This window comes from Silurus aristotelis (genome assembly GCF_946808225.1).
Source record: "Silurus aristotelis genome assembly, chromosome: 13".
NCBI lineage: Eukaryota > Metazoa > Chordata > Actinopteri > Siluriformes > Siluridae > Silurus > Silurus aristotelis.
In genome coordinates this window covers 10,760,161-10,787,662 of record NC_139586.1, presented here as the reverse complement: position 1 = coordinate 10,787,662, position 27,502 = coordinate 10,760,161, and the positions used below count along the sequence as shown (strand labels likewise).

Sequence of the window (27,502 nt, the reverse complement as noted above, 5' to 3'; positions counted from 1 at the left end):
ATTATTTTAGCTTTCTCTGAGTACTATTCCAATGCATGTGATTTAAAATACAGAATCTCACAAAAGTGAGTACACCCCTCACATTTCAGCAACCATTTTAGTGTATCTTCTCAAGGGACTATACTATAGAAATGACAATTGGATATATTTTAGAGTAGTCAATGTGCAGCTTGTATAGCAGTTAGGGCTGCAGCTATCGATTATTTTAGTAATCGAGTATTCCACCGATTATTCCAATGATTAATCGAGTAATTGAATAAGAAGTCCTTTTTCTTTATTAAAGAGCAAATAAACATACAGGAGAAAATCAGATGAGTCTCTTAAAATGATTAGTATTTTAATACTTATTTTAAGTATTTTAAGAATATCTGCAAAAATTAAACCTATTTAGTGCATTTAATTGCCATATTACATCAAAATACAAATATATAAATGAAAAAATCATCAATAAATATACATTTCAGATGACTCAAAATACAGGTTACTTTTTTTTTGCCTGTATCTATGGAAGCCCGTTATTGCCACATAAACAAAAAATTAAAAAGCTTGCCTAATTCGGATTTTTTATTTCTTTCCAAATTCTGATCGAAATTGCGACGAAACATCCAACATTTCTGGTGCATCTACCGGTAACCATGTTGTCGGCCTAAAGTTTTAAGTTATTGTTAATAAGTTATTGTATGAATTAGGCCTCGTCTGCTTTATCTGCCTTGTACCGTCTCCTCCAGAGCTGATTGTTAGACAGGGTTCTCTCCAGGGATCAGAGGCTTTGTTTGATACTATGCGATTCTACTGATTTCATTGTCAATGTGTAAAGCTTTCTGGCACTACAGAAGGGTGACGCTGCCTGATTGGCTAAAAAAAATAAAAAATAAAAAACGGAATTAGGAGAAAAAAGTCAGAATTAGGCACACTTTAAAAAATGTGCCGGATTCCATATGAATCTTCTCCTCGCCCTCTTACTGTTTTCGCTCCATTCCTCAATTTTTTTTTTTATTCTGCAGCGTCTTCTGTGTTACCTGTCCAGAGCGCTCCAGAGTTTACCTGCTGTTTTGTGTCAGTAATGATGGTCCACAGGGAATCACAGTGCACCGTGTGTAGTTAAATAACTGCCTCGATAATTTTTTTTTGAGTTACTTAAGGAGCCCCAATAGCACTTTTTCGAAGGCAAGAAAACCACATCACTATACTGTGCGAGTTTAATAAATGAATACATGAGTGAGAATAATTATGAGTTTCATTAAACGGATACTAATGGGAGAAGCCGAAAGAAAGTTTATTAAACGGATAGTTTCCCATAACCTGCTCTAAACGGCTACTGCGGAGCGACTTTTTCATCGCACTGTATTTGTATTTTAATGTATTATTGCTATTAAATGCACTAAATGGGTTTAGTTTTCACCGATATTCTTTTATGCGATTTCAGCAAATGCAAATTTTTCTAAAAATAAAAACAAATTACCTGTTCATTTTAAGATACCCATCTTACTTTTTCTCTCTTATTTAGCATTGCTCTTAAATACAGAAAAAGTACTTCTTATCCGATTACTCGATTAATCGATGGAATAATCGATAGAATACTCGATTAATAAGATAATTGATAGCAGCAGCCCTAATCATAATCATAACTATCAGTTCAAAAGGAGATAGTATTGAAGTATACTCTGTAAAGGATTTCTGTCTCTGGATCTTCACAGGAACGCCAGAACATAATTAAATACTGGCTGGATAATCTCAGAGCCAAACCAGGGGAGGTCCTTCACAACATCCACTTTCTTGAAGGGCAGCCCATAAGTACGTGTCTACTCTGTGCTTTGATGTTTTTGTGTTGCTTAAAATAGATCCAGTGTGACTGAAATAGTCTTTTCAATGCCTTTTAATTCTGTTGCAATAAAATATTTCATCAATCATAAAAAAAAATAAAAAAAATAAAAAATAAAAGCAATTTCATCTTAATGGCTGCATGCTGTTTCTGAGGTGTGTGTGTGTGTGTGTGTGTGTGTGTGTGTGTGTGTGTGTGTGTGTGTGTGTGTGTGTGTGTGTGTGTGTGTGTGTGTGTGTAATTCTAAACTGTGCGCTTATTACAGTCCCAGAGCTAATGGCACGAGGTGTGATCCAACAAGTCTTTCCCCTCCATGAGCAGAGAATTCTGGGCCAGCTAATGAAATCGTGGGTGCAAGCTGTGTGTGAGAAGCAGCCCCTAGGTTTGTAATTTTTTACTACGTGTCTATATTCACACATTCACAAACACACACACACACACACACGCCATAGCTGTTGATAATTGCGAAGTACCTAATTTAACTAATAATACATATTCATATTGTTTTCTTCCCCTACCTCTGTCAGATGATATATGTGATTACTTTGGAGTAAAGATTGCCATGTACTTCGCCTGGCTGGGATTTTACACAACCTCTATGCTGTATCCTGCTGTGATAGGATTTGTACTGTGGATGCTGACTGAAACTGATCAGGTAACAATTTAGAGGGATTAAAACATGTATTCACACTCGTTAGGAACCACATCTGGTTATTAGTGCAAGTTCAATCTAATCGGCAGTCATGTTGCAGAAGCATAATGCATAAAGTCCTGTAGGCCAAGAGCTTCACATTAAATATTAGAATGGGCTCCGGCTGTGGCATGGTTGTTTGTTCCAGGTGTGCTGGTTTTACTATTTTTGAAACCGCAGATCTCCAGGGGTTTTTTGCTCTAAAGTTTACACAGAGCATGAAAAACCATCCAGTGAGTGGCAGCTCTGCAAGTGCAAATGCCTTCTGGATGAGAACTGGGCAATTGAATCTGTAGCAACCTAATTATATGAACTGCGATTGCTGCCACATAATTGGCTGATTGGATAGTTACACGAATGAGCAGATGTACCTAATAAAGTGGCTATCAGTGTACAACATGTCTGTTTGTATTTCTTCCACTCCTGTTGATGATGCCTGCACTGTTTCTCACACAGACCAGCAGAGATATATGCTGTGTAGTATTTGCGCTCTTTAATGTGGTGTGGGCCACGCTGTTCCTGGAGAGGTGGAAGCGAAGAGGAGCAGAACTGGCATATAAATGGGGCACGTTGGACACACCAGCTGAATCATTTGAAGAGCCACGGCCACAGTTTAGGGTAACTCAAAATTCAATGTGGTTTCAGGGAATTATATAAGAAAGAATTCATGGCATGGTAGTGAGTTTGCTACACTTTATAACCAAATCTGCATGAAAACTGCATTTGTCTTTAAATAATGTTACAACTAGCAAACCTATGGAATATTATTTAGACCAGTTTGTTTATAAAGTAGAAGGAGACTATACATTTTACACTATACACTTTAGTGCACAGTTTCTTCAGTTATATCTGCTTTAGTAAGCTTTATAACAATAGTGGTGTCATCATCTTTACCAGAAAAACGTTTACAATTATTTTCAAATTCCTTGCCACATTGTACAGTCTAACCTAATTGTATAAACCTATTTTTTTACAGTATAATGTGTAAAATTAGTTAGTACTTTATTCCAAAGTTAAGATTTCATAAGATTTGATTAGATTAGATTCAACTTTATTGTTATTGTGCAAGGTACATAGAGCCAATGAAATGCATTTAGCATCTAACCAGATGTTCAGAAGTGGCCTATTTACAATAAATTAATAGCAGTGTGATAAATAAGTGTATTGGGTCCATATGTACAGGGGTAAAGGTGAATAATGTACAGAAGGTGCAGTAGGTATATATAATATATTATATATATATATATATATATATATATATATATATATATATATATATATATATATATAGTAATATACAGTATACTGTGCAAAGGTTTTGCATAGAGTCGCGAGATAACATGCTCAAATGACAAAATAAAGTTATGTAGAAGTATGAATGTTGTATGATTCAGTATATACAGAATAAATATGGGTGGAATATACAGTAGTAATGTGATAAACAGCTATATTATAAACCGCTCTCTAATATGTCTCTCTCTCTCCTCTATCTGCATGTCTTCTTCCTGCCCAGGGTGTAAAGCGATGCAGTCCAGTGACGGGCTGTGAGGAGTTTTATTACCCACCTTGGAGGAGGAGGGTGTTCAGATGGTTGGTTAGCTTTCCTGTCTGTATTTTCTGCCTTTGCTTTGTCTTCCTGGCCATGCTCATCTGCTTTGAGCTTCAGGTTGGTGGTATGATATTATTTTGCTTCATATAATTCTCATGCTCATAAAGGTTTATAAGCAGATTCTAAACGCAGACAGAAGTTTGTGAGGATTTCGGATGCACTGTTTCATAAATAGTATTTTGTAATGGTATCACAGAAATGGTGCATTGTGTAGTGAAATTGTGTATGGAGAATAGACATTGAATTAATGTATCATATATCAAGATGTCTAAACAGAGACTTACACTTCCGGTTGGCAGGAATTTGTGATGGGGATTAAAGAGCTGCCCCGGGTGGTGAGGTTTATCCCTGAAATCTTACTGGCCATCACTGTGACTGCATGTGATGAGGTGTACAGAAAGATAGCCTGTTGGCTTAATGACATGGGTGAGTCTTCAGTGCTTTTAAAGTAAAATCTTTTTTTTTTCTGCAGCTTTTAATAATAATGTGTTATTCGTAGTGCTTGCTGACATTAGTGATTATTATTAATACATCATACCATTATACATTCAATCATTGCTATAGAAAAAACACATTCATAGGAAAAGGCTGAGTGGATGCACCACATAAGTGGAATTATCAAAAATGTGTCTAAGTGTTTAAATGGTTAATTTTGTAAATGGTTAATTGTCCAGGAGAACACATTTATGTAACATTTTTGGAAGGAGTCTACAGTAGCCATGACTTGTAACAATCAGAGGTAAACTGAAAGATAACATAGAAATCTTTGCTAACAGCATTGTACCACCCTGTCATTTTATTACTTTCCTATTGCAGCATGTACATGATGTTTAAATGTCTATATGATAAACATCATAATATTATACAATAAAAAGACCTTGAAAGTGTGAAGCTCTTGATATACAGTTTGTAAACCCATTTACTCATTCATATACATTAACACAATACAGTGATTACACAAATTTAATGATAGAAGAGCTTATTTCACTTGTGTTTGTCTATAATTACAACAGAGAACTACAGACTCCAGAGTGCCTATGAGAAAAATCTCATCATCAAAATGGTTCTTGTAAGTAGTCTGTTTTTATGCAATGTGAAGCAAAAGCCAATTTCAATCAGGCTACGATATAATAATCTGAACTGTTGCATTCGGATGTGTCTGTTGAATAGAATGTGTGTGTGTATATAAGTGTGTGTGTGTGTGTGTGTGTGTGTGTGTGTGTGTGTGTGTGTGTGTGTGTGTGTGTGTGTGTGTGTGTGTGTGTGTGTGTGTGTGTGTATGTGTGTATATATATATGAGTGCCCTCGGGTAGGGTTAAGGCCTTCACTAGAAACTGAGATTTAACCTCCTTATTTCCCGATCAATAGAACATTAACTCCTGGGGATAACTTTGGCATCCGCATATATATATATATATATATATATATATATATATATATATATATATATATATATGCGGATGCCAAAGTTATCCCCAGGAGTTAATGTTCTATTGATCGGGAAATAAGGAGGTTAAATCTCAGTTTCTAGTGAAGGCCTTAACCCTACCCGAGGGCACTCTCTTTGTTGCAAGTTAAATATAAATGTAGTGTTCTGAAGGAAAAATGCATTATACTAAATTTGTGTTCATAATCCTTATAAATAGTATATAGAATGGCAGTGAAGAGTTTTGTTACTGTTTCTACATTGCAAGCACGGTTGCAAAAATGTTCATATCCATTGATCTTTATCAGTTCTTGCCATTTTGGGATTGTAAAAATATAAAAAAATAATTAAATATAGAGTATGAACACATGTAGAAAAAAACTTTTATCAATCTGTTGTATTTACAGTATTTTCTTAACCTCTATCTTTCAGTTTCAGTTTGTAAATTCATATCTCAGCCTTTTCTACATTGGATTCTACCTCAAAGACATGGAGCGTTTGAAAGAGGTAAGACAAAGCAGTGATCCGGAATCGTAAGGATTGTGGAATAGATGCTTAACCCATTGTATGTATCTACAGTATGTATAGTCGGAAGGATTAATGGTTGTGACTTTTTACAGCATTTGTATTGGTAGTGCTCTGGGGGAGATGTGTCTCTGTTTGAGAAATCTTCCATCATGTATCCTCCCTAGCTTTCCTTCTCGGTACATCCGTCTCAATGTCTATGTTGCCATCTGTCTTTTGGTTTTTCCAAACGGTTTGCGGATCTGGAGCTGTAGCTCAGAAAAATGATTACGTCTCCTAATACTAGTGTGTGGCAGAGGGTCGATGTTTGCTCAACATGTCCATCATTAAAAAAAAAAGTGTGGACTTTGTGAATGAGCTATCAACATGTTCACACTTATTTTAGCAACAAAAAAAGAATGTGAAAAAGTCAGTGGTTTGTGTTTGATTGTAATTTCCCCTATGCAGACTTTCTAGTCCTACACTACTTTTGTAGTGATTTGAAGTATGCATGTGGATTGATGATTATAATAGAGCAATGCATTAGCTCTGTAATTTTAAGGTGGGTCTTATGTCTGCATTTGGCTAGATAAGAAGTCTATCAAGCTTGCTTTATTCTTGATGTAATTTATAGTAATTTGAGCCATGAGACAATACAGGGGTTTTCAGCCTCCTTTCTTTTACCAGCTAGACCCATACCTCAGACTGCAAGATGTAATATGATTTTGCTGGAGCATATGCTTTAAAAATAAAGTATAAATTGAGCATTTATTAATTGTTTCACTGCACAGCCAAGAAAAGTTGTACAATATTTTGTGGTGGTATTTAATGTATTATCATGTGCATGATTTGCAGATGCTAGCAACCCTGCTGATAATCCGGCAGTTCATGCAGAATTTGAAGGAAGTCTTGCAGCCATACCTGTACGAGCGTCACCGCCTGGGAGAGCTCACAATGCGTGCCGTGTGGGACCTGCTGGTATCAGCATTAATAAAGTATGGAAGTCTGGCAGTTGGAAGGGCGCATATGTCTCCTAGCAAACCTAGAATCAATGGGCATGGCCTGCAGGGAAACCAACCAGGTGTTCTGGGCCAGCAAGAGCGCAAGTGCCTGAACGGAGGCTGTGGAGTCCCAGATGAGGAGCATGAGGAAGAGGCTGGAGCAAGGAACAGTGCAGAAGAGACAGAGGAGGAGAATGCCATTGACTGTGGCCTCAAACTGCGTAAAGTCAGCTTCATCGAGAAGGTGGAGCGCAAATCTATTGGTTGCATCAGTCCCATGGATGACAGCTTCCTGGAGGAAGGGAGTCCCACCATGGTGGAAAAAGGAATGGACCCAGCATTGGTGTTTGAGATGTGTGACGACGATGATGATAATGTTATCCCAGATGCAAAGGAGCAGGCCGCAGAGTCAGCTGGGCCTGAGAGCAGTCTGCCGCAGAAGCTGCGAAAAAGAGGTCGCAGTCTGGAGAGGGCCGACAGTAAGAGTAGGAGAGAGTCATGGATGGATCCCCCTGAGGAGCAAGAGACAACCACACTGACCCAAGCTGAAATCGAGAGCTGCATGCAACGATATGAGGTAAAGAGAATTGTTACCTGTTTGGCAAGTTATTGTGATCATTTTAAACAATCTCTTGCAGATCTGACCATTGCTTTTAGGTGATTGTATAGTAATTCTGGTTTGGCAAAAAAAAAAGGAAAGAGCGAGAAAATTTGTGTTTTAATTTACACTTTAAAGGCTTATGTTACAATTCTATTATACTATACTATACATTCATTCTCATATATATATATGAAGTTCTTGTGGTGGGTATAAATAAAAATTGTTTGATCAAATACTCTATGCATTTCCAGGACACATTTCAGGATTACCAGGAAATGTTTATTCAGTTTGGCTATGTGGTGCTGTTTTCCTCCGCCTTCCCACTGGCAGCCATGTGTGCACTCATTAACAATATCATCGAGATCCGTAGCGATGCCTTCAAGCTCTGCACAGGCCTTCAGAGGCCATTTGGCATGAGAGTGGAAAGCATTGGACAGTGGCAGGTTAGAACATAAACATGAACAACAGCAAAAAAACAAACTTTGCAAATGATCTTTTAACCAGAGTTTAAAATTGATGTCATGACTGAATATTTGTCACACAGACACTAATGGAGGCTATGGGTCTGATAGCAATCATTGTGAACTGCTACTTAATCGGTCAGTGTGGGCAGCTACAGAGGCTTTTCCCTTGGCTGAGCCCTGAGATGGCCATCATCTCGATCGTGATCTTAGAGGTAAACACATTCAGCGCACGTACACAATGCACTGTTCCACAGGCTTATTGTTGTCTCTAAATATTACATACAGTATTTATTTATTGAATTATTTCTCTACTTTGCAGCACTTTGCTGTCTTACTGAAATATGTAATTCATGTGGCAATCCCCGATATTCCCAGCTGGGTAAGTGAAGAAATGGCCAAACTGGAGTTTCAGCGCAGGGAGGCATTCAAGGTAGATCGCATTCATAAGCAGGCTTCGGCAATCCTCATTATTTTTCTATTCTCCTGCTGGTATGTAATGCATTTGTGTTTTGTCCTTGCCAGAAGCATGAGCGCCAAGCACAGCAGCACTTCCAGCAACAGCAGAGGAGAAAAAGAGAAGAGGAAGAAAGGCAGCGGCAAGCTGAGTACCAGGCCCGGCGTGAGCGAGACGATGGGCGGTCGGATGCCTCTGGAGGCGACCACCATCACGAAAAGAGCCAAGGAAGCAAATCTAGATCGGGCGGAGGAGGTGGAGGCTCTGTGAGTGACAAACCGAAGAGACCCAGCTCACTGCTGGCCAACAATAACGTAATGAAACTCAAACAGATCATACCTCTGCAGAGCAAGTTTTCCTCTGGCACGGCCCGTTCACCACAGTCACCAACAGGGAACGAACCGAAGCTCCCAGGCTTCCTTAGTTTTAAGTTCCTCAAGTCTCCAGAAAACAAAAAGGAAGCAGCCGCAGCTTCAGCTTCAGCCAGTGCTAGCATGGCTACTCTCAGCCAAGAGAAATCTCAGTCCCCCAGCAAGTCCTTCAATCCCGGGAAACTGTTCAATTTCGGGAAATCGGATGGTGGAGCATGTATGAATGGGGCTCAACAAACAAAACCGGGGGAGGGGGTACAGCCAGCCGAGAAGCCTGTTACAAAGTCTGATCTCAATGATGTGCCAGATGAGATCCCATCACCCGGGGAAGAGGAACAAGAGAATGGACATTCATTAGACTCTGAGTCCTCAGGCCCTAAAATATAAATCCAATAAAAACACCTACTGTAGAAAAATGACTAACAAAAGGATGTAGAAAGTCCGTTAAATGCCCTTCAGCACAGTGAAAGACTGAGCATGGAGGCTGTTAAGTAATAATGTGGGGGGGAAATGAAATAGTGTTGTTGTTTTGTTTTGTTTTTGCTGAGGAGCATAGGCTTTTTCAAAGATGACTCCCCCTACATACACACACAATGCCTTTTGTCTACAATACACACAGGAATGCATGAGCTGCGTTTCTAATGCGTTTTAAACATGATATTCCTGAACGAATAGTGCAGTTTTAAGTTAACATGGTCAGAGAATTGTTAGCATTTTAAGCACCGTTCGTAGTGTTTAAAAATATTTTACCATCGGTTTTATATCATACAATGAGACCATTTAAAAAAAAAAAAAAAGAAAAAAAAAAAAAGAAATTGATAACCTGAACATTTTCAGTTTGAACTGTGAGTGTTTTAATCCTGAAAACTTTTCTACTTTAAGCAGCTGGTTTAGTTTTAGCAGTTGCAACAGTATTTCATGAACATGGAGGTGCTGTGAACCTGCAAGTTATACAAATTCCTGCAGCACTAGAAAATATAGTTTCAGTCTGAAGAAAATGCAATATCGCTATTTTGAATAACCGATACACCGGTTTGTGACGTAAGAACGTATGTAGGAATGCATCAAAACCCGAGGCAAGTTTGGCACGTGCAAAATTGTAAGTGAGAGAGAGTCATGTATGGATGGGTGAAGGAAGTGTTGCGGCTACTTTGAAATACAATCTCTTATTGCAGAAGTGCAGTAGCCGCTCGAACAGGCTTTTCCATCTTATGTAAGTATATAGAAAATGCTGGAGACCAAGACTATCATGGTACTAAAATCCCCCCGAAAAATGTGTGAGTCCTCCTGTGCATCTTAATATATTTAACCTAGAGGATAGCATTTGACCTCAACATTTACTATTATTTGGTTCTTACACTGGTATGGTGGAGGGATTTCTTGATTTGTACAGAAGACATTCCCTTAATTCGCAACTCAGAAGCCTGCTGGACCATCATAAAAAAGAAAAAAAGAAAAAAAAAAATACAGGCCTTGCCTTGAAAAGGAATTCTGTGAGGAAGTGTAGTAATGCGTAGCATTTCCATTTCCACAGTTCATACTAGTTGCAGCCTCAGAGAACATTTTGCACTAAATCCTACTGCTGGTGGGAGGGAAAGACTTTGCTAAGAATAGGAGAACACCAGCTTGCCTCATAATGTATGCAAATGCTTAATTATTGTTTTCATTGCAATGCACTACAGAAGCATTATTAACCCATCTGGTTTCTGTACATCTCGGTGCTTTCTCTAACTTTGGTCTAACCTGTTTATTTGCCTAATCATTCCTACCTTGTATATTCTTTGGATAAATTCTGATTTCATTACTTGCCAAAGCAAAACTAGCAGAAACCCTTTTGTGCATCGTGATCAAGTTTCTTTGTGAAGCCATAATTGCTTGGAATATTTTACCAGAATATACTTTTAGTTTGCAAAAAAAAGAAAAAGGAAAAAAAAGAAAAAAATCCTTGCAGCTCTAATTTTTTATTTTAACAGTGTTACAGAAGATGGAAACGGTTCCATTAATATCAGTATAATTTTTTTTAGCACATTAATACCATTAATTTAAATAAAAATAAGCCTATTGTTAGATTTTAGCAATCTGCTTATCGGCTGAACTGCAAATGAACACAAATTAATGAACGAAATAAAATTTATAAATAAATGATTGCAGAAAGTTAATTGACCCCAAAGTGGATAATCAAACCGTATGCACATATATTTGTTTGGCATTTTATTAGCATTACCCAAATAGAAAATGAACAAATGAAGTGAGAGGAGTGATAAGCAAGTTATAAAACAATTCTCTTGATATACCCATCAACGGATTTGAACTAAAAAAAAAAAGCAATTCTGTTTATTATCATCAATGTACTTTTGATTACATTTTTTTATGTGAAAAGAATAACTGGTGTCAGAAAAAAAAATACTACACAGTTTTATTAGTTTTATCATGATGGGTAACAGGAACTATGCACTTATTTCCTCATTTCATTGACAGAGTTGGCTTGAATAACTGTTGCAATAATATGTCAGTCTGAACAATAATCCTTATTCATTCAGATCTGAGGTTGTATGTCCTGAATGTTGAGTAATGTCAACAAGTAGAATTTCAATAAGATGTGGTAACTAGTCTTTTTTGTTTTCTTTTTTTTAGATGTTGAACTTGTTGTTTTTCATGCAACTCTTCACCCATATCCAAATCACCTCTGTGCTTCCATTGGGTCTTAAATAGATTTGTTTTATTAATTTTATCCCCCTAAGATTTACACAATTCAATTTGGTGGTAGTTTGAATTTGTCTAAAATTGCATCTATGTTTTAGTATACTTTAAAAAATTACATGTTAATCACATATTAATAAATACATTTTTCCCTGTTAACGATGTTTTATACATATATAGCGACTTAGATTTTATATTAGACATAACAGTCAGTCATAATGCATCTCTGGCAGTATTATATATAAAACATATATACACTATATATTATATATAATTCCTTAAAAAGTATGTTTATGAAAACAAACACACGGGACATCTACACAGCAAAGCAACGAGGTTTCGTATTCAACCAAGTATTTTCAACTACTCGAATAAATGTGTTAATTAGTATCATTTAAAACCAATTTTTAAATCTCAAACATATCATGTGTAAACTGTTGTGTATTTGGACCTCAGAACTAAGAATTCTTTGGCGTGTTAGGGCAACACACATGATGTTTCATGACCAGGTAGATAGAACTGGGGTCTGAAATAGATTTTAATTTCAATTTCATTATTTATTTATAACAATATTTCCTCAACAGAAAAAAGTCTCTTAACTCCTGTGTCCAAAGTGAAATCTGATGTGGCTTCATATGGGGCACACTGTCGCTGTTCTACAAACATGACATAAATAAGCTATAATGCATATAATTCGTACCCTGTTTTTCTTGAGTGTTACTCCGTGCAAAGTTTTGTGTCTTCGTTTAACTTAAGAGCAACATGGATGCTGCAAGGTTTTTGTCATATCCGTCCAGCAGTTAATGTCATCACCAGTTAATCATCGGTTCTTGTTGTTCAATAAGATCGGACGTTTATTTTTTACGACTTATAAGAATACCTTATATGTGACTTAGGAACCGTGGTTTATGTTCAACCCTACTGTGAATAATTAATGGGCTATTGATTTATACTTTTAAGACATTGCCACTCGGAAGCGGATATGTGCGGTTACAGACAGTGGAAAAAAGAGAGCCTAGAAGTACTCATATGTGTAGAATTCCTTCTCTGAAGGCAACCTCACAAACTAACATGCTCTTCCAATACACCACTGTAAAGTTTATTTCATTTTTAAAGAAAATGATCATAAGAAAATGGTCTTTATTTATTTCTGTTGATTTATTTTTGTCATATTTTTGTAAGACCTGAAATGGAATAATAAACAGTTTTAAATTTACAGTTTACTGTCTGTTTCTGAGTTGTTAAAACTGACAGTGAGATTCATGGTACATGCTATTTAATAATTTTTATGATTTTTTTTATATTTATGTAATGAGAATTGTTAGTATCTTATTCAAAACTCACCATTGTGGTTTAAAAGGCTGTATGAATACTCTGTGTATTTCAACACATTTTCATTATAAATATTGCTGGCACTTTAAGACACTTCTTTTGTGCACAGAGTTACTACTACTATTAAATTATTTTTATTCATTTACCTTCCTTCGGTAACAGTAAAGGTTGGGGTCTGGGCCATTCTCGGAACATAATTTTCTAAAGGGGATAAAAAAACATTAAGAGAACGGCCATAGACTGGAACGTAAATCAAAGGTTTATATTAATGCACTTGTTTTAATGTGTCTAATTGTGTCTATTGTAACCACTTATTTACATTTATTATAAACTTTACATATTCTAAGACTAATACATTAGTCTGGTTAAGCCAAATGTATAATCGTTGACGTTTTTATTAGGAGACCTGGTTTTTATTGTGGGAAATGTCTGAATGTCACCGTGCTTTGTACGTCATTTTTTGTCATCTCAAAATGTGTTCATGACACATAAGCGTATTCTTTCTAGATTGGGAGGCTGGAGTGATAGGGAGGCTGGATTGATAGGGAGGCTGGAGTGATAGGGAGGCTGGAGAGGTACTGTAACAAAACTGTAACATAGACGAGAACAAGAACTAACTCCTCTCCCAGATGTTTTAAACAACAAAATCGAACTGTATTGCATTACACTGTGCGATGTAATGTTAATTTATAAATGAAAACCATAATCGTAGTAGAATTGCTGCAGTAAACTCCACTCTGATGTACACAACACCACAATCTGTGCTGTTACTCTCTACATAAACAGGCCGAAAAAGTTGAAAATGTATAAAATGTAAGCCTTTTAATATAACATTGTTTTATAGTATAACTCATATACAAGGACTCCGATAACAAATGAATTTTAAATCGTGTTGTTTAATATTCATAACTTACAGGATATGTAAATTAGCTTATGATGTCAGCTGGCGACATCTTTTTTTTTTTTTGCTATTCCCCCCTGAAAAGAGGCGGGTATATTGTGTGGATCTGGCAACCCACCGCCCTCTGTTAGCTGCAGTGCCCCGGCTAGTCATACGTACATTCACTGTGTTATTACACTTATTTTATTTAAAGCGGATTTCATTACTGTGTTTTACTGTGAGTTTGGCCATTAAAACAAAAACAAGTCTCGGATTCGACCTGGATGTACGACACGTCGATCTCGGTCACTTTGTCGGTATAAAATTAGTTTTGGCCCTGTGCTTGTTTGAGCTCCAGCAGCTAGCCGTGTAATCCAGTGTTTGCTAGTAGAGCGCCTGGAACTGAGGGCTTCCCAAGGCAGCATTTGTCGATATTATTCACAATATCACGATGGACAAAGTAAGTATTTCTTTCGTTTGTTTGTTGTTTACTTATTTACCCATTTTATTACAACATATATTCGCTAACTTATCCAGAGCTGCATTTTTATGCGAGCTACGTAATATCGCTAGCCGGCTAATGTAGCTGAGGGTTAGCCGGTCTTATTTTGTGCCACATTTTAGAGCAGTTGCTGAACGGATTTATGTCTTCTAGTCGACTCTACATCACGTAGAATAGTTAGTGTAGATATCTCACATACTTTAAATCATATTTTGTAATGTATTATTGTTTATATTGAAATAGCAGCATGGTTGTGTTAGCAGTGTAGCTAGGAACCGAGGAGGTAAGCCAGCTGCTCATGTCGACTCGGTCTGACTCCTGTTCTTGGCTGTTGTTAGTGAGTCGAGGCGATAGTTTATTTTAGTAAAGATACAGTAGAATATAAGTTCTAATATAATGTCATATGAGCGCATATTATTCACCTTGACCTGTGATTGGGAATCAGACTTGGTTAGAAGGTGACATGAGCTTCCAGTTAATCAGATGGAGATGTTGATAGGAAACGCCCAGGCAGGTCCAAAACACACACAAGCTTCATGCCAGGCCTATACACACACACACACACACACACACACACACACACACACACACACACACACACACACACACACACGTTTGCCTGTACGTGAACCAGTTATCCTTTTACGTTGATGTTATATATTTGTGTCACAAATTGAAGTGATTTGCTTAATAATGTTATAGATGACCCAGAATTGGTATTTCGGAGCATCTGGTATTTGGCTCTTAGTGTTCGGGACATTATCCTGATATTATGTGTAGAAAAAAATACATTTGAAATACGCTTATTATTAATTAATATTGTATATTGTCATTTGCTGGTCCCTTGGGCAATACTCTTAACCCTTAACTGCTCAGTTGTATGAATGAGATGATCGTAAGTTCTGGATACGGGCATCTGCCAAATGCTGTACTTGTAATCATTTATCTGTGAGCCTACTAACTATTCAGATGCATCTTGTTGATTAACACAGACAGACAGACAGACAGACAGACAGACAGACAGACAAGCTGGCAGACAGACTGACTGACTGACTGACTGACTTCTTACTTACCGACTTACTTTCTTCAGGGGGGAAAAGATTGATTATTGCACTTGAACAGTGAATAAACAGTTTCCGTGCCATGCCTTCAATAGAACAAAATTGTCACTTGCAGGGAAGCTATAATAAGTTTCAATACAAATAAAAATAGTTGCAGCCTGGGAAGCCACTGTGGCTATTTTTCAAAAAGCAACAGTATCAGAAGCTTTCTTTTGTGCAGTCTGAGGCAGATGTCTGATATTTGGGAACAGAATCATGTAAGACAGTTCTAGGAGGTAGTTAGAACAAAACGTTTTGATGACATTCACTTAGTTTTGCTAGTCACATGACTTTTAAAGAAATGTATCAAGTGTGTTGGCATCTTAGTTTATGTGCTTGTCTTTAGGCACATTTTGGAGATTTTTGGATACCTTTCCGTTCTACCAGTCGATTGCGATCGACATATTGTACACCACTGGTCAAAACCTAATAATGTCATGTGGTGTCAGTCTTAATAAGTGAATTCAGACTGTGGAGAAGGATTCCCTTTTTCTCAAATTTGTGTTAAACCCTCGCATATCGCGTGTCCTAATGTAAGCGTTTTCTACATGTAACCATTCTGTCCATTTTGCAGGCGGATTTCCTGAAAGGTCTTCCAGTCTACAACAAGACCAACTTCAGTAGATTCCACGCAGACTCAGTGTGCAAAGCATCGGTAACATTTTTAACCCTTTCGAAACAATGCCACTTTGAGAGCTGGTTTGGTCGTCTCAATATTCAGTAGACACGTTGATCACTTTTAGTTGTTAATTGCATTTACAATTTTTTTGCCAATTTGTTACAGAACAGAAGACCATCAGTTTATCTGCCAACACGAGAATATCCATCAGAGCAGAGTAAGTGTTTGTGACTGGCTGTATATACATATACAGATTATACACATACATATATACACAATACATATATAGATGATAGAAATCCACCAATCACTGTATGTTTCCTCTGTTCACAGTTATTGTCACAGAGAAAACAAATATTCTTCTGCGCTACCTCCACCAACAGTGGGACAAAAAGGTACGTGTTGCACACTGAAATTGACTTCAGCAGGGTGTATCGGAGTATAAGCCACAATAATTACAAGCTGTTCTGGTACAGATCTGGTTCTGGTTTATTAACAAAGTTCACTCCATCAGCAAACACTGTAGGAGCTACTGTTTTTATTTTGAGATGTACAGAATAGTTTCTCACTTTTGCACAAAATTCTGCCTCATGATTCGAATGTCTGCTCCATAGTGTATTTATTCTTCTGATCTTTGTCATTTTTTATGTAGTTCAGAAAGATAATCCTGAAAAACACTATTTCGGGATGCAGATCAATTTGTTTCCCTTCTGCCATGACTCCACAAATCCCTATTTATAAATAAGTAATAAGAAAGGTACCTCTCTAAGTAAAGGCAATCACAGCGCTTCAAAAACAGAAACTGCAATCCACAAAGCAAATATACTCACTCACAGTGCACTTTATTAGAAATAATATACTAATACTGAGCAGGGCTTCTCTTCGCTCTCTGTTCTTTGCTTCAATATTTCATGGCCTGGATTCCACAAGATGTTGGAAACATCCATTTGTGATTTGGCTCCATATTGAAAGGACGTATCATGCAATTGCGGTAGATTCTCCCATTCTACTATGTGCCAAAGGTGATATATTGTATTACTTTTGGCTGGGAAGGTTACTGAAGAAAACTGAACTCATTGTCATGTTTATTAAACCAGTTATGCTACGTGACCTGTTGCTTTAGTTGTGGAATTCAAGTGATGATTAACAGCCCAAAGAAAGCATTCCCCACACCTTTACACCACCTCCACCAGGCTGGACTGTTTAGAAGAGCCCGGCTATGTTCGTGGATTTGCCATGTACCATCAGTGTGCCTCAGCAGAAATTGAGATTCACGCGTTTTCAGTAATTACTTGTCCAGTTTTGCTGCACCTGCACCCACTGTAGCCTCAGCTTTCTGTTCTTGGCTGAAAGAAGTGTAACCTGATGTGGTCCTCAGTTGTTTGAACTCATCCACTCTGTTTCAATGTGTATTGGATTCTGCTTCACCACACTTGTACAGTGTTGATCTGAGTTACTGCGACATTTCTGTCGGCTCAAAACCCGTCTATGTTGACCGTCTGTCAACAAGGTGTTTCAATCTCTAGAGCTACTGCTCACTAAATATTGTTTTCTGGATTGCACCTGAAATTTTGAACTCTTGACACTAGTGAGTGAAAGTCCCTGGAGATGAGCAGTTACAGAAATACTCATTAGCCCATCTGTGACATTCTCACTCTCTAAGTTCAAATGATTGATCATTTAGTCATATGAACAGTTATGTTTTAATAGGCTTTAATATGCTTTTAATCCTCAAAAGCTTGATCATCACAATTAATGCATAAAGACATGTGCATGAACATCAGGCATTCCCTTTATATGGAGTGTAATGGCTCAGCTCCAGGACATAGTCCTATCCGTTTCCTCTTCATCTGATTACAACTCCGTTTTACAGATGTAAATGCACTCGTGAGTAAAATGCAGTTCAGTGGGTCTTTCTGATACGCACTTAGCAATCCCCTAATGATTGTTTTATGTTCTCCCGTAAGCGGATCTAATGTTAGCGTAATGCAATGAAGGTTTTACTTTTCAGCGTGGCTTTCATTTTCTGCTCGTCAATAATGAAAAGCAATAACATTTGTGTATTACATCTGGCAGGATTATGCCACATATCAATGTGATGGTGAATTTTCTTAATTTTTTTTTTTGGTGTGGTTTTTGAAAATCTTTTATTGATTGTATAGAATTATACAGAGCCCCATTAAAGGGAACGCATAATAATTCTTTAGATGGATTTATTATTTCTGGCATAGCGTGCTGAGTAATATTTTTTGATGCATTGTATTTGCAGAATGCAGCCAAGAAGCGGGAACGGGAGCAAGAGCAGGGTGAAGGAGGGAGTCCTGCACCTTCACGCAAAATTGCGCGGACCGACAGTCAGGAAATGAACGAAGACTCCTAAACTGGATTGTTACCCAATAGCACAGGGACAGGCACAAATAAATAAATAAAAAAGAAAGAAAGAGAGCCTTTTCAGAATAATACATGGTCTACATTTCTTGTAGACACTTGCACACGAGACTGGCTTTACAATGAAAGAGAAAAGTGAGACCTTTTTATGTTGGGGTTTTTTTTGTTTGTTTTTTGTTTTTTTAATTGAGCGCTTCCTGTCAAACTGTCCCATTGTGCATCCTTGCAGCCTGGTGATAAACACTTGGGGTCACTGTTAGCTTCCACTGCCAGAATCTGTGGACTTGGTGCACTGACGTTTGCTCAGGTAGAGTAGGGAGACTTGAGTGCTGGCCCTAAGATACACTTCAAAACGCAGGAATTTATCAATGTGTGGCAAACTTAGAAGGCATCACACAGTGTTGTGTGTGCGTGCAAATTTTAAAGCCCAGTTTAAGTCATTCCCATTAGCTCAGCTGTGAATTTCTTTTAGTGCCGAGAGGCACGTCAGTTCATAGACACGTGGTAATTAAAACCTTTTGTTTGGACAAATTTAGATGTAGGAGTATTGATAGAAGTGGTATCTTCCAAGCTTGTGCCTAATTGTGCATGAATGCACTGTTAAGCTTTTGATCTTTCGTATTGATCATGTCTTGGACACCGTTTCAGTGGTGGAACTGTCTTGATTATTTTAAATTACTCGCCAAATGTTCAATCAAATTTGGGTCTTCTCTTGAAGGTGTAAATGATGTTGAGGAAAATGAGTACCGCTGTCCATCTTTTTAGGCTCTTTGCACATTCACTGAAAATATGATTCCAAACCCTGTGTGTGACCAGTTCAGGTATTCTGGTGTTCCCCTGCACATGATTGTTATACTTCGAAATTGGCAAATCTAGTTTGTTATATACTGTATGGACAAAAGTTTGTGGACACCTGACAATAAGATTCGTAGAGTGAAGCGGTCTGGGGTGCATTCCGCTTTACAATTTATCCCAAAGTTGTTCAGTTGGGCTGAGGTCAGTATTCTATAGCAGCCCATTCAAGATCCTCCACTCCAAACACTCAACCATATATTCATGGATCTTACATTGTGTACAGGGATATTGTCATTCTGGAACAGGTTTGGGGCTCTTGGATCAAGTAAAGGAAAAACTTAATGCTACCTCATCCTTAGACAGCTTATACATTTGCATGCCTCCATCATTGCGGTATCAATTTGGGAAAGAACCACGTATAACTGGAGAAATCAGGTGTCCCAATACTTTTGTCAATATAGTCTATGTTCGCATTCAGTGCCATACTTTGGTTCTTCACTTGGCCTACAAGCACTAATCAGAGCTACACTACTATCTTTTATTTGCTCGAGTTAAACAGGAATGGGATAAAAATGTTTCGATCAGATATGTTTGTTATACAGCAACAGGTAACATCTGGTAAAATTGTTTTCTGCATGTGGCCCTCTTGTTTTTAATTAAAATCTATCCTGTTCATGGTGTTTACACCAATGACTAAACGCAATGTGAAGAAAGGCTAAGGTGTCAGTAGTTTGTCTTTAAGTATTCCTTTTCCCCCTTCACTGCAAAGTTTTGTTGTGTGTTTGTTGTATTATTAAAATTTTGCAATGCAGAACCAGCCAGTGGTGTTGGATAAACCATGTGTAAGACTCTCTAGAATTTAGTTTGGCAGTTAAAAAAATAAGCTATAAAGGTAAACTATTTACAGTTACTTAAAGTATCATTTTATTACATTCTGTTAAGATTTTACATGTACCTGCCTGTGACTATCTATCTATCTATCTATCTATCTATCTATCTATCTATCTATATATATATATATATATATATATATATAATAATAGTGTACACTGCAGTTATAAGAGCTGCTAAAAAAAAATTATTTCAGATGATTGGAATTGGGTTATTTATCATTTATACTTTATATTTTCAATGTATGGGTTTTACGTTTAGCCATTTGGCAGATGGATCGTATTCAGATTAACTAACATTGAGACAAGTTGATTTCACCACTGAAGAGCCGGACCAGAGAGAAGGACACAAGTGGAGTGCTGGCAAAAGGGATTAAATATGAAGTCGGAGTACATAATCAGATATATAAATACGACGTATGCAGATTTGAACAGAATGTTTAATCAGTAGCTGTCACATGGTCATGAGAGTTCCATCATCTCCGTGAATTAACACCGATTATAAGAGGTACACATGAATGAGACAGTAAGGAGCTAAAGGGGGAGAATGGTGATGTCTTGATTACAGAAATGCAGTTTACTTGATTGGATTAGATTAGATTCAACTTTGTCATTGTGCAAGCTACATGTACAGAGCCAATGAAATCCAGTTAGCATCTAACCAGAAGTTCATAAGTGGCCTATTTACAATAAATAAATAGTAGTGTGATAAATAAGGGTATGGGGTCCATATGTACAGGGGTGAGGGTGAATAATGTGTATATATATATATATATATATATATATATATATATATATATATATATATATATATATATATATATATTCAGACCCCTCCATGATTTCTAAGTAGGAGAACTTGCAAAATAGCAGGGTGTTCAAATACTTATTTTCCTCACTGTATATATATATATATATATATATATATATATATATATATATATATATATATATAGTAATGTTCAATATACTGTGCAAAGATTTTGAGATAACGTGCTCAAATAGCATCTGATGGGAGAAGAGCGAATAGTCCATGATTAGGGTGAGTGGTGTCTTTAATAATAAAGGTTTTCACCACCCTCTGAAGGGCTTTACGGTCCGAAGCAGTGCAGCTGCTGTACCACATTGAGATGCAGTTAGTGAGGATGCTCTTAATGGTACAGCAGTAAAAGTTCTCCAGTATCTTGTAGCACAGATGAGACTTTTAAAGTCTCCTCAGGAAATCCAGGCTCTGTTGTGCCTTTCTAAACAGGGTAGTGTGGTTGTAAATTAAAATCTTCTAAACCAGTTATTAGTCACCTCTAAGGCAAACAGGCAGGAACCTGACACCCTGTCGTAAACATAGTCATGGATCAGTGATGTGAAGAAAAAAAACTGACGCTCACTGAATATTCTTTTTTTATTGCACCAGAAAAACTGAGAAAACTTCTAGAGTGTTGTGAATTTAAATCCCAGAAGACCACCTCATACCAACAATCATACTATAGACAAAATCACAGAAATCTCTTTTTTGTTCTTTTCTGATGGTTGAGGTGAACATCTGCCATCCCCTATAGATAGATACAACTTTATTATCATTGCATTGTACATGTACACAGCAACAAAATGCAGTTTGGCATCTAGTAGTGCAAATAGTGTAGATTAATATGTAGCATATCTACAGCATGTGATTTATATGTAAGCATATGTAAAGTGAATAAATATAAAGCAGTGCAGAGACGTGTGGACATCATTGAGAAGTACAGACAAATGTTATTAGGCATTGAAGGGGAAATGTGCAGAAGTGAAAAGTTATTTATTTTTGCATTTAGATTATGGCATTTAAGAAATGTGCAAGCTGAATAAACAAGTCTATATATATATATATATATATATATATATATATATATATATATATATATATATATATATATATATATATATATATATATATATATATGCACACATTATATACATGAATATGAAATGTTGGGCAGAATATACAGTAGGGATATAAAGATACATATAGATAGTAGTGTAGATGTAATGAGAAGTAAAAAAGATATACTATGTAATATGTACATTGTATGTATAATTGTACACAGGTTATATATCTGTGTGACTGTATGCATTGAGCTGCTGCCACATAATTGGCTGATTAGATAATTGCATGACTGTGTAGATAACCAATAATAATCACTCTGTGATTAGAAAACCTGTCATACATGTCATGTACCAGGAGGATTGGCACGGTGATTTCAGCATGATACACCTCATCACAACAGTCACAACTCAGGGCAGATGAGTTACAACAGCTGAAGACCATGTCGAGTTCCACTTCTGTCCACCGAGAACAGAAATCTGAAGCTGCAGCGGCACAGGCTTATCAACATTGGACTGTGGAAGATTAAGAAACCATAGCCTGATCTGATGAATCTGGATTTCTGCTATGGAACACTTATAGTAGGGTCAGAATTTGGCACTAACAGTTTTAATGCATGAACCTTACCTGCCTTGTGGGAACAGTACAAGCTGGTGGGGGTGGTTTAAGGGTGTGGGGATGTTTTCTTGGCAGAAGGGCGGTTAATCCTAATCAATCATCTCTTAAATTCCAGACAGTGTGAGTACTTTTGCTGACTCTGTGTATCCTTCCATTGCTATTTGCAAGTTAGTATAATGTAGTTTGACGTGGTTACATTTAGTCTGAGTTCTGGAGCATGTATGTTTGTTTGTGTGTTCTGTTTTAAAATCCCACTCTGCCGTCCTGAAGGTGAATCTAGCCAATCTATTAATAAACCAGATGAGGGCGCAATTGCTATTGGAGAATAGGAGAAGCTTCATAACTGCTTGTTGTGGCAGAAGATGGCCTGCAGGTGTAATCCCTTTCTAATCTGTTGGTTTACAGTCAATCGAACAAAAAGACATAAACAGGCTTGGATGAAGGTGACCAACAGATGCACACGGTTTAAAAGATTCCCACAGGGAAGAAAACCAGGTGCCATTTTTAAGCGTTTGAGACAGAACAACAGATTCAGGTTGGGATTAAACTGTTGGATTATCGGCAGCAGATTATCAGGAATGATTTTCCACAACCATTCAATTGGATGAAGAGCAATTATTACAACTTGTTTATGCATCGGTTTAGCTGTTTATCAGGTAAGAAACTTGCTAGACGAAGTGAATTCCAATAGAACTCGTCTGATTGCAAATTACAGGATTATTGAAATCTTTATTACAGTTGACAGTTTCCTACATTATAATCTTTTAGGTCGTTTTGATCAAAATATATGATACTGGTTCTCACCTGAAAAGTCTTAAAACCCCCAAAACATCTAAACATCTGTCCATTGCATAAATCACTGAATGCAAAATGGTTAAACCAGTTGTCATAATCTGTCAATCTTATCTTCTTAAAATTTCTATGAAACTTTTTTATTTTTTTTGTAAATGTGTCTTTAATTGATTAATTGTGCAGATGAATCTTGAATGCTACATTTAAAGGCGAGCGTATGGCATCAGATGATCAGTGATCAACTAGTTCTCTGAAAATAAGATCAAAGGTCAATCCCTTGAACCTTCAACTGGTGAGAAAATACACACAGCAAAACACAGAATTACAATTTCTGAAAATGGATAAACAACCAAGAAACGAAGGCACACCATTACAGTAGAGATGTAGGTGTGAATGTAGGTGTGAATCCTGTGAATGTAGGTGTGAATCCTGCAATTGATAGTTCACGTACAGTATTGACTATCTTATTTGAGAACAGTGACAAAAGGATCTGTTATTCTGATGGCAATGATATGTTCATTGACAAAAGTACTTACTTTTGTCAATGAAAGGACTAAGGATTTTGAGAAAAGAGAAAAGTGCACGCTTTTGCAAGTAAGCCAATGTGTAGTGCTGTTTCTACTGCGTTCTGAAAGATGCACTTACTGATTTGCAAGTATTAAGAACGAATGAAGAACAGCCCTTGGAAAAGATTTGTAGTATAATGAACACTACAGAAAATGATATGTTGTAAAATCTAAAATAGATATAATGAAATTATTAGAAGCAACGGCAGGTTTTTTTTGTTCAGCAGGATGAAAGCAGTACCAACATAGTAATGAAATATAAATAAGTACGTAATAAGTAATAATAAACAACTCAACTTGACATCCGGCACCTCTGCTCATCTTGTGTTAGTTACAGCAGGTGTGCGTTCTTTCACAAAGGGCCAATATCATTAACTAGGGTTGCCAGGTTCCTTCTCATAATCTACACAGGCATTTGAAATCATTTTTAAAAATGCACTGAAAAACGAAGACAGTTTGCAGGCCACACACACAGTTGTAAACAGAGTCATATATATATATATATATATATATCGTTTAAACTAGTTCAATCTGGCAACCTAATTATCCGTTATGTCCTCAGCTCCTCCTCTGAGCATGGGGCTGAGTGCGTCTTGCCCCAGTGGGACTCTATTTGAACATAGAACTCAATTAGTCAAAGTTTTCTTTTCTTTTTCTTTTTTTTTTTGCCAAAACAACTTTTTTAACATTTAGAAAGGCAAGCAGATCAACACATTTAATTTAGATTTAAATTCAGTTTTTTTTTGTAATCCTGGATGCTGAAAATCTGAATTTCAGACAACTTTATAAAGATTCTAAAGGCCCCTGTGGACAGATGGCAACTGATACAAAAAAAATGATAGTAGAAGGGAACGTTTTTAGATAGAAATATATTATAATATATATTTTTCATTCCAGAAGTGCAGAGTCAACCAGTTGTGTTGAAATTCTCTCAGCCACAGGTGATCACTATGCTGACTGGCTTTATAAATGGAATCCTTTGCTGTTTATCGGGGAAGTCCGCAAACATTGTGGTCCCTATAATAATGTCTGATCCTGCAGACCATTTCGAGTTTGTGGAGGTAAAACCTGGCAGAGTGATGCGTATTTGTCATATTATGCCTCAGCGAGCTGTGATCGAGGAACCTGACACAGGGGAGGTGGGCACTGTGAGCTGTCGGAGGAAAATCACTGTGTATCACAGCGGACAGTTATTCATTGAGAACATAAGTGAAGCGAATCCCCCTGAGCTCGTGCACTGCCATAATGAAGAGAGTGCACTGGAGATGGATGTTGTGGACTGTAACAAAAAAGCCTCAGGACACCTTGTAGAGTCTGGCAATAATACAATAGCACATGAGCAGCCACGGCGCAGATGGTCCAATGGTAAGCCGAAGCGTACCGTGATGATCGACTGTGAGCGCAAGATCACCCAGTGCAAAGAGACCCACCCTGATGTGGCCTTGTTCTTCATTCATGGAGTAGGAGGCTCTATGGATATTTGGGAGAGCCAGCTGGACTATTTCTCTCAGCTCGGTTATGAGGTGATCGCACCAGATCTAGCTGGACATGGAGCCAGTTCTGTACCTCAAATCACAGCTGCCTACACATTTTACGCTCTTGCTGATGATGTAAGAATCATATTCATGAGATATGCAAAACGGAGGAATATTCTCATCGGGCATTCATACGGGTAACGGGTCAATTCTTTTTGTGCTGATTCAATGAATGGTGGGTTTTTGTTTGTTGTTATGGGTGATTTGTTCTTCCTGTTTCTCTTTAGTGTGTCTTTCTGCACTTTTCTGGCTCATGAGTATCCAGATCAAGTTCACAAAGTGGTGATGATTAATGGTGGTGGCCCTACAGCCCTGGAACCCAGCCTCTGTTCAGTCTTCAATCTGCCAACGTGTGTCCTCCACTGGTTGTCACCCTGCTTGTCGTGGAGCTTCCTCATGTGAGATTAAAGCCGCAAGCATGTCATTCCTCCTACTGCGATTCTCTGACTAAAGGTTTGTTTCTCTAGGGCTGGTTTTGCTCGTCATGGCCCAAAGGAAAAGAGAATTATGAAAGAGAAAAATGCCTTCAATGTATCACCGTTTGTGCTGCGGGCGATGATGAATGGGCAGTACTGGCCAGAGGGTGATGAGGTGTATCATGCTGAAATCACCGTGCCAATCCTCCTGGTACATGGCATGTATGACAGGTTTGTGCCAATACAAGAAGACCAGCGCATGGCAGAGGTAAACATTTTAGTGCTTGGTGATCAGAACACTACTGTGCACCAACAAAATTATGGAATACTAAAGTCATAATATAATTACTCAATGTTTTGACAGATATTACTGCTTGGCTTCCTGAAAGTCCTAGAAGATGGAAGCCACATGGTGATGATGGAGTGTCCTGATGCAGTCAATACATTGTTGCATGAATTTTTCCTTTGGCAACCAGCCACTGCCTCCAAACCCAAACAGGAAACAGCACATCAAGCAAACACTAGCAAACCAGCACCTTCAAAGATACAGTGAAGCTGGCAACTGTTCCCATGACTACACCACTACAAGAAGACTCAATAAGGCGAAAGACTACACATTGTGCATAAAGACTTTTTAGATCATAAAGACTTTTTAGATCAGGGTTGTCCGTAGAGGGTGCTGGGTTTCTGTTTAATCAGTTGGTTTTAATGTTTAATATCTGGAGTCCCTAATGTTTGGTTGGAATGAAACATTGACCCACAGCAGCCCATTCGGGATAAGATTGCTCGACACCCCGATTCAGCCAGATTTACTAGATTAGTCAGTGCAGGAGAGAAAATATATATAAATATTTCTACTTAAATACAAAAAAAAGGACTTTTAAGAATCCCAAATGCTTATAATAAAAATAAACCTCTACAGTGCCTCCCTCTGGTGCTGTGCTGCCTATGCAGATACTAAAGTTAAAGTCCAAACCCATAATTAAATGTGTGTGCAGGCTGCCCCGCTGAGGACAGACCCTCACTCTTCAGGGTGTATACTTCAAAACACGAAAAATGACTGAATTTATCCAAAAGATTGTTTACCAAAACATAGCATAGTAATGCATTGTGCAAATGTGTCCTTCTCCAATAGATGTTTAATATACAGGTGAAATTTATTTTCTAGTTATAACTGAATAAACACTCTAGGAACCAAAAAACGGTGTGTGTGATTATGTTTTACCATAAATTATAAACTACCGTATTTTTCGGACTATAAGCCGCGAATTTTCTCCCACGTTTTGAACCCCGTGGCTTAAACAACGAAGCGGTTTATGGATTTTTCCTGGTTTCACAAACTTCAAGCCAAAAATCTGAGCTCCATAACATTAGACCAATGAAATTTTTGAACGGAAATGAAAAAAAAAAAAGAACGCACCTCACCTGTGTTGAGTTGCACAGCATTGGGAGAAAAAAACTTTTTTTTTTTTTTTTTTTTTTTAACGCGTGACGATGCCAAAAGATAAACTCACGAGCAAAATAGTTGTGAAAGGAAGGAGGAAGACAGTGAACAATGACTTTCT

At 37.5% G+C, this 27,502-nt stretch overlaps 3 protein-coding genes across 4 annotated transcripts in view; all 3 read left to right on the top strand.

Annotated features, from left to right (window-relative positions):
• ano8b (anoctamin 8b) overlaps positions 1–12,859 on the top strand; it is a 36,606-nt gene extending 23,747 nt beyond the window's left edge. For both annotated transcript variants that reach the window (XM_083558441.1, XM_083558440.1), the window contains exons 5-17: positions 1,698–1,794; positions 2,088–2,204; positions 2,350–2,477; positions 2,970–3,131; positions 4,027–4,179; positions 4,422–4,548; positions 5,136–5,191; positions 5,981–6,055; positions 6,908–7,630; positions 7,906–8,097; positions 8,199–8,330; positions 8,438–8,548; positions 8,641–12,859. In XM_083558441.1, coding sequence (XP_083414567.1) covers positions 1,698–1,794; positions 2,088–2,204; positions 2,350–2,477; positions 2,970–3,131; positions 4,027–4,179; positions 4,422–4,548; positions 5,136–5,191; positions 5,981–6,055; positions 6,908–7,630; positions 7,906–8,097; positions 8,199–8,330; positions 8,438–8,548; positions 8,641–9,330 — 2,763 coding nt within the window. In that variant the 3' untranslated portion in view covers positions 9,331–12,859. The remainder of the gene's footprint in view (positions 1–1,697; positions 1,795–2,087; positions 2,205–2,349; positions 2,478–2,969; positions 3,132–4,026; positions 4,180–4,421; positions 4,549–5,135; positions 5,192–5,980; positions 6,056–6,907; positions 7,631–7,905; positions 8,098–8,198; positions 8,331–8,437; positions 8,549–8,640) is intronic.
• A 1,107-nt stretch (positions 12,860–13,966) lies between these two features.
• On the top strand, positions 13,967–20,076 carry dda1 (DET1 and DDB1 associated 1). The gene is made up of 5 exons (XM_083558660.1): positions 13,967–14,315; positions 16,032–16,112; positions 16,242–16,293; positions 16,410–16,471; positions 18,346–20,076. Exons 1-5 carry the CDS (start codon positions 14,307–14,309, stop codon positions 18,454–18,456), a joined length of 315 nt encoding a protein of 104 aa, XP_083414786.1. The 5' UTR covers positions 13,967–14,306; the 3' UTR covers positions 18,457–20,076.
• A 2,706-nt stretch (positions 20,077–22,782) lies between these two features.
• abhd8b (abhydrolase domain containing 8b) lies at positions 22,783–26,985 on the top strand. The gene is made up of 5 exons (XM_083558063.1): positions 22,783–23,284; positions 24,884–25,658; positions 25,749–25,919; positions 25,989–26,205; positions 26,302–26,985. Exons 1-5 carry the CDS (start codon positions 23,233–23,235, stop codon positions 26,488–26,490), a joined length of 1,404 nt encoding a protein of 467 aa, XP_083414189.1. The 5' UTR covers positions 22,783–23,232; the 3' UTR covers positions 26,491–26,985.
• Positions 26,986–27,502: the final 517 nt, after the last annotated feature.